The sequence below is a fragment of the Littorina saxatilis genome, linkage group LG10, assembly GCF_037325665.1.
Source record: "Littorina saxatilis isolate snail1 linkage group LG10, US_GU_Lsax_2.0, whole genome shotgun sequence".
NCBI lineage: Eukaryota > Metazoa > Mollusca > Gastropoda > Littorinimorpha > Littorinidae > Littorina > Littorina saxatilis.
The window spans coordinates 3,740,099-3,747,949 of NC_090254.1; the positions used below are offsets into that span (position 1 = coordinate 3,740,099).

At 46.7% G+C, this 7,851-nt stretch overlaps 1 protein-coding gene across 1 annotated transcript in view; it reads left to right on the top strand.

The window, feature by feature from the left end:
* Positions 1–7,570, top strand: part of LOC138977979 (fibroin heavy chain-like) — a 10,801-nt gene extending 3,231 nt beyond the window's left edge. The window contains exons 2-5 of the mRNA XM_070350587.1: positions 1,395–1,712; positions 2,221–2,366; positions 4,456–4,621; positions 5,652–7,570. Coding sequence (XP_070206688.1) covers positions 1,395–1,712; positions 2,221–2,366; positions 4,456–4,621; positions 5,652–7,277 — 2,256 coding nt within the window. The 3' untranslated portion in view covers positions 7,278–7,570. The remainder of the gene's footprint in view (positions 1–1,394; positions 1,713–2,220; positions 2,367–4,455; positions 4,622–5,651) is intronic.
* Positions 7,571–7,851: the final 281 nt, after the last annotated feature.

Genomic DNA, 7,851 nt, shown 5'->3' on the forward strand with positions numbered 1-7,851 from the left:
GACCTATCTCTGATTCTAGCAGACGATCTCTCCAATGTTTAACACAAAATCAGCAAACTCTCCTGTCACATAGAACGTCCATTATATAATCTAGTGCAATGTTGAAATGAAGTTACCGGTCTGAAACATTTAGTCGTTTCTTCTGAGACAATCCTTGTTCTCTTATCATCTACAGATTTACCGCAGTCTTCACCACGCGAATTCACAACAGTCAGACTTTCGAACATGTATACAATCTACGTAGGCAAGTATGATACGTCATGACGTCATAGGATTCCTAGCATATTGACGTAATGCTAAACATCCGGTTATCCCGAGTTTTATCCGTAATACATGTCCGTGGGTTTTTCAATGTTCGGTTATTTCCGTGGCTTCATGCGGAAAGGGAACCGTCGTCTGCAATCAACGACATGGACCATTCTGGTCCTTGCTGCTGACAAAAACATGATTTTAACACAGAATGTAATGTCAGAATAGCTATATAAACGCTATTGTGTTTTAATCGTAGCAATGGGGTCCAATATTTAGACGAGACAAGTATAATGCCGACGAGTCGGAGACTAAGAATAAAGTAAAAGAATAGGGACTATTTGAATGACGCGCATTTGACACTCTGAGTGATTAGGCTGAAATGAAATTGCCTACAAAATGTCGTCTGCATGACTGCATGTTCGACCCGTGTTGGTCGTTGTATAAATAGCTTAAACAATGACAACTCGTTGATTACTGGAAAATAAACCACTCGTGGGTATTTGCAGCCGCTTGGTAATTCACTCGTGTGCTCCGCACACTCGTGAATTACCAAGCGGCTGCAAATACCCACTCGTGGTTTATTTTCCAGTAATCAACTCGTGGTCATTGTTTAAGCTCTATTTTTATACCACTTCAGGTTTGGGTTTCTTTGTCATGAAACTATATTATGTAGAGGTTACATGCCAAGTCTCAGTAAATATTAAAATGGTCGAAGTTCGCGGATCATGAAAAATGCGAGCTTCAGTGAGACGAGGTATAATTATAACCTCTTTTTTCCTCTTTTCTTCAGTTATTCAAAGAAAACAGTAGTTGTTGTGCTAAAGTTTGATCAAAGAGCCAAACGGCTCAACTAAGCCATTTCGTACTTGTCACAATTTGCGGTAGCCAAAATTAAATAATTCACATTCTTTCTTTTCCCGCCATCTGTTGCTGCTGCTTTCACTCTGTAACATGGTGTAAGCCGAATACCAAATACCACTGGGTAACATGGAATGATGTAGTATATATAACCTGTCTTGCAGCTTTTGTTTTTTCTACAGCCTTTGTGACGGGGCAGGAGAAGGGTACCCGACTTCTGCTGGGTGGATGGCGATTTTTGTGGCGATGAATAACTTGAGCGTAATCTTCTCCGTGTGTTTCAGCTGTTGATACTTGCTAGCTGCCTGGTGGCTGGAGCCATGGCAGGAGCCTTGTACCCCGGAGTGGCCGGAGGCGTTAGGGGCGGCGGACGTGGAGTGGGTGGAGGCGTTGGGGGCGTAGGATTTGGAGTTGGTGGCGTGGGTGGAGGCGTTGGGGGCGTCGGACTTGGAGTGGGTGGAGTAGGTGGAGGGGTAGGAGTCGCAGGAGGGCTCGGAGGAGGGGGGGCTGTTGGCGTTGGAGGAGGCGGAGGAGGAGGTGGCTTTGGAGGCGTCGGAGGAGGCACAGGCGTTGGAGAGGCCAACGGTGTCGGCAAGGCCAAGGTGAGAAAGTACACAACACTGGCACTGTGGTTTGTTTGTTTTTGTGTGTGAGGAATATGCCAAGTGTTGAGTATTTGTTTGATTGCAGCGTTTTCGCTTAAACTTTAACTTTATCTAGACTGCAGCAACAAGTGGGTTCTTTTTCGTGCTTTTCATTGTTTATGTCTTTTGTGTTTAATGTTGCTTCTATTTCATTTTTCTTTGCTTCAATTTGTTCTTTTCATTTTCCAATCTTATTTGTTATATTTGATCTCATTTCACTTTAATTAAATTGTGCTTTATGGTACATTGCCAAATTGTATTAGGAACGCAGTAAGATCACTTTAAAAAAACAAAGTGCACTTGGAATCAATTGAGCAACAAAAAACTAAAACAAAAATAGAAAGGCATGGTTGTTAAGGGAAGTCTCTACTAACAAGATGGTAACATCACACTATTTTCACACCAGTCTCTATTCCTACAAGACAATGCCACAACCATAATGCTCGCTGCACTTCTAATGCTTCAGGCCTTCTCCGGCGTGCGGGGCGTTGCTGTGAACCAGAACATCGCCCAGAACGTTCAGGCTACGGGCCAGAACCGCGGCCGTATCAACGGTGCCTATGGCGACGACGCTGCCCGCCAGGACAACAAGACCCAGCGAGTCGGCAACAAGTGCGTTCCCTTTCTGCTTCCTCGTTTGGGGTTAAAGGCACGGTCCTACTTGTTAAACAACTCTGGATCACTATCTCAAATCTCTCTATGGCTGATTGTTCGTTGTGCAAGTTTGGCTTAACTCGTTTTAGACAGCTTTTCATGAAGGATAAGATAAGGATAAGATAAGATAAGGATAAGATAAGATAAGGATAAGATAAGGATAAGATAAGGATAAGATAAGGATAAGATAAGGATAAGATAAGGATAAGATAAGGATAAGATAAGGATAAGATAAGGATAAGATAAGGATAAGATAAGGATAAGATAAGGATAAGATAAGGATAAGATAAGGATAAGGATAAGATTCATATAGTCCTGTGAGGTTAACCTCATGGAAATTCGGGCTGGTTTCTCCCTGGGGAAAGCGAGCTGCCATACAGTATACGGCGCTACCCTTATGGGTTTTTTTCTTTTTCCTGCATGCGCGTTTTCATTTTTTCAAGCCCGGAGACTTTCGCTGTGAACTTGGGATCTTTATCGTGCGCATGCGTGCACACGGGGGTGTTCGGACACCGAGGAGAGTCTGCACAAAGTTGACTCTGGGAAATAAATCCCTCGCCGAACGTGGGGATCGAACCCACACCGATAGCGACAACTGGTTTTGAACCCAGCGCCGCTACCGACTGAGCTATTTCCCCGCCCTGAAAAGGACAACACTGATTATTTATTTTTATTATGAAACAGTTAGTTAGTTAACACTGTTGCTTTTAGGGTCCAGCGGGCCGTTTAGACCAAATCAGGACCCCGTTATGAACAGTGTTTATGTTTGTTCCTGGTAGGGATATAAAGATACACGAACGTTAAGTCACGTATTGTCAATCGTATTTAAGTGAATATTTCTCATGGGGAAATGTACTTAGTCTAAAGCACAAAAATATCAATATCGCCAAGAATCGAGTTACGCCAAAAGTCCATGACGACATCGATATGTGATGAGACAACAGCAACAGGGGCACACAGACCCCAATTCACCAACAGGGGCACACAGACCCCAATTCACCAACAGGGGCACACAGACCCCAATTCACCAACAGGGGCACACAGACCCCAATTCACCAACAGGGGCACACACACCCCAATTCACCAACAGGGGCACACAGACCCCAATTCACCAACAGGGGCACACAGACCCCAATTCACCAACAGGGGCACACAGACCCCAATTCACCAACAGGGGCACACAGACCCCAATTCACCAACAGGGGCACACACACCCCAATTCACCAACAGGGGCACACAGACCCCAATTCACCAACAGGGGCACACAGACCCCAATTCACCAGCCGGGGTTTCTTTCCGTGCACACTGTACGTCTTGTTTTGACGATTTAATCATTAATCAGCAACCAGCCGCTTTTGTACAATACAATAACATACAATACAATAACATACAATACAATAACATACAATATTGCTATTTTATATGTTACGTGGATTTCCATTGGTCAATTGGGCAAAATTGAGCTCAGTGCAAAAGTGATATCGACGACATTTCCGTCGATATCAGTTTTGATATCGACGACCTCTTTATTGCTTCCCCACTTCAAAAACAAAAACACCTAAATTTAAAAACAAACAAAAATATATGAAAATGTAATTATCCCAGAATTTAGTTGAGCAAGTGACTAAAGACTTTTTGAAAGAAAAGACATTTTGAAATACTGAAAAGTACAAGAAAAGCGTGAACAAAAAGAAATAATAATCAGAGGGAGGGATATGAAACAGCCAAAACTGAGACAAATACTTTTGTAATTTCTTTACAGTAAATACAAACTGTCCAGAGAATTAGCAATATATCTAACATTGACTGACTGTGTGATGATATCTTCTGCTGTTGGTCTGTTTCGACAGTGATATCAAAATCTCGACCTCCGGTCTCGATTTTGATATCACTGTCTCAACAGACCATAGCAGAAGATATCATCACACAGTCCGTCAATATTGGGTAATACAATTTGATATTTTGTCTTTCGGTTCAATCATATTTTGTTTTCAGTTTCTAAATCCTAGCAGCACCCCTGCATCACGTATATTCCCTTTGTCCGCAGGTTCGGCAACCGTGCTAACGTGTACGACAACAACAACGTGGCCTCCAGAAAGGCTGCCGACAACGCCGCGGCTTCAGCGTTCGACGCCAACAAGTATGGTCAGGGGGCCGACGCTAGTCGTCTGCTCAACGACCAGATCTGGGCTGAGGGCAACCACTTCTACAAGGTACGGTTTTTGTTGTTGTTGTTGTTGTGGTTGTTGTTGTTGTTGTTGTTGTTGTTGTTGTTGTTGTTGTTGTTGTTGTTGTTGTTATTGTTGTTGTTTATTGCGTGTGTCGGAGAGAATTCTGATGAGCAATACCAAACAACAAGTCCTAAAAGACAATAAGGCATCTGTGAGTTGTTTCTGGTGTGTTTGCTTGTGTGTTTTGTTTGGGGGTAATTGTAGCTGCTGCTATAAGGAAATCACGACTAAGCAAACGGATTGCCTAACTAATTGCTTTTAAGTAGATGGGCTGGGACGACGAGAGAAGGGTTTCCTGATTGCAAATGTCTTATTCCCCTTCGTGTGTACACGCAAGCACAAGACCAAGTGCACACGGGAAAGATCCCGTGATCCATATCTGAGTTATAGAAAAACGAAAATGCCCAGCATGCTTCCCCTCGAAAGTGGCGTATGGTGGCCTAAATGGTAGGGGCAAAAATGGTCATACACGTAAAACAACCACTCGTGCAAAAACATGAGTGAACGTGGGAGTTTCAAACCATGAACAAAGAAGAAGAAGAATACAAATGTTTGCTATAAGATATGCAGCTTTCTTCAAAAAGTAAGCTGTGAGAACACAAATAAAAACTCTGCAGCGCAAACGTTGTTACTAAGTTGCACATTCCGTTTTTGATTGCGTCCTCTGGGGGAGATGGGGGGAGGGGGGCATACAAAACCGTTACACATTACGAGAAACACAAACTATTTGCACAATCAATCAAAATCACACCATAGTCTAACTAATTAAACAAATAATGAAATGTCCGGACAAGATAATAAAACAACAACAATAGCAATGCATGTCTTACTACGATTGCTCATATAATATAAAAAAATAAAAAATAAAAATTAATAAAAAAATATACTGTATTATATAAAATAACAAAATTATTTAAAAAACAACGCAACAAGTGAACTCAATGCCTGACTGCAAGATTTAAGAAAATCCGCATTCAGCACTGCGACCAATGACCTGACTGTATGTGTGCAGGGTCGCCGCAACAACGACGACATCGACTACGCCTACGACAAGAAGTTCGATCTGAGGGACAATGAGAATGGTGGCTTTGAGTTCTCCGAGAGCAACAACGAGCACGCCCAGGACGACCTCAGCGACCGCGCCGCCAACTACGCTCGCAAGGTTGACAAGAACTCCCTGCGGGCCTCCGCTGCCGATGCCCAGAAGGCCGCCCGCCAGTCCGCCGCCGCCTTGAACGCCGCCGCCTCGGGCTCCAACTGGGACAAGTTTGCCCGCAAAGCCAACAGCAATGCCAAGGCGCACGGGCGCAACAAGGACTACTCCCAGAAGGTGGACCAGAGCCAGGGCGCCAACCGACTGTGGACCGATGCCCGCAGGACCGCCAGCGACATCTACAAGGACCTGGCCACCGCCGACGGCAGCTACCTGCGTCACGCCAAGGCTTTTGGCGGCAAGGGTGGAACCTACGGCAACGACGTCCTGGGATATGGTCTGGCCGGAAACGGAGGCTACGCCGCCCAGCCTGGCTACTACAACGGAGGGGGCGGAGGTGAGGCCGCCAAGGGTGTGCACGAGGGAGACATCGCCGCTGCTTGGGACCAGGCCGCCAAGACCGGTCTCCGCCAGACCGAGGGCGCCGCCTCCAACGACCGCACCGAGGCCACCTTCAACCGCGACCAGCAGCTCAACGACCGCGTCAAGGGCTTCGACCGCCAGAACAAGGCCAACAGCAACGACGAGGGTTTTTCCGACTGGGCGCGCCAGAACGCTAGGACGGCCAACAAGGTAGACGCCGCTAACGCCGCCGCTGCCAAGGCCTGGAACCGCGACCAGAACCTCAACAACTTCAACGAGGACCTGGTGAAGAAGGAGGCACAGAGGAAGCGCATCAGCGACCGCAACCAGAACAAGAAAATCTACAAGAAGTACTTCAACAACAAGAACCGCGCCGGCGACAACTGGGAGCGTCTCAAGTACGACCGCGACCAGGCCGACGACATCTTCGGCTACGACACTGCAGCCAAGAAGGACTGGAACCAGAGGGCGAGTGGCAACCGCTACAACGAAGAGCAGAACAACAACGGCCGCAACGCCCAGGCCGCTCGTGCCGCTGCCGCTGCCACGGCTAACACCGCCAACGACTACAAGAAGCAGGCTGATGGATTCCAGGACGCCAACGCTGCCCATTCCAACGCTAACTCTGCCTCCAGGCACGGCTTTGACAACAGTGCGTGGCAGAAGAACGCCGGTCAGGGCCTGGTCAACGCGCGCACCAGCAACGGACAACAGTTTGGCCGCGATAGCGCCAGGCATGAACATGACGCCACGTCTGCTGGAGCTGTCGGTGCCGGGGTCGGCGTGGGCGGTGGTGCGGGAATCGGCGTGGCCCGTGGTGCCGGAATCGGCGTGGGCGGTGGTGCTGGGATCGGCGTGGCCCGTGGTGCTGGTATCGGTTACGGCGCTGGATACCCGGGAGGAGCCGGTCTCGGTGCTGCCTATGGCGTCGCTGGCGGCGGTGCCGGTGGTTACGGCTACGGCTACCCTGCTACCTACGGTGGTGCCGGCGGTGTCGGTCTCGGCTCCTATGGCGGCGGCAAGTACGGCGGCTATGGCGGCGGCAAGTACGGTGGTTACTAAACAGGATAGTATCCGCATGGCTAAATCCATTTCGAGGGCAATGCTTTGGACGAGAAAATGTTTGTTGAGAATAGCGTGGTGATTTTTCAGCCTGTACCCAATCATGGTATTCTTGATGTGCATCTTCTTCCCTTGTTTTCTCCTTTTCGTGTCTCAGCCGTGGTTTTGCTGTGGTTGTTTTTCTCTCGCCTTGTGTATTGAAATTCCTGATTTATGTTGTGTTAATGCCTCCGAAGAATGTTGGAAACAAACGGTTATGTCATAAATAAAATTAGGATCGGCCACAAACTAGTGACTGAGAATGGTTTATTTCTCTTCTGTGGGTGTTGTACGAAGTATGATCCAAACAAAATGATCAAACCTCAATTATAAATGTCTCAGATCACTGATCATAAAAAGGAATGCATCATTTGACAGGCCAAACATTTAACTGGTATATATACCTCCAAGAGATTACGTCATTAGGTTACTACGTCATAGATGACGAAGTTTCAAAATTCAAAACGGGGTCATTTTTCAAGCGCCATGAAAATCTTCACTAGTTTGAAAGAGTGTTGCTGGGGGATGGTACAAA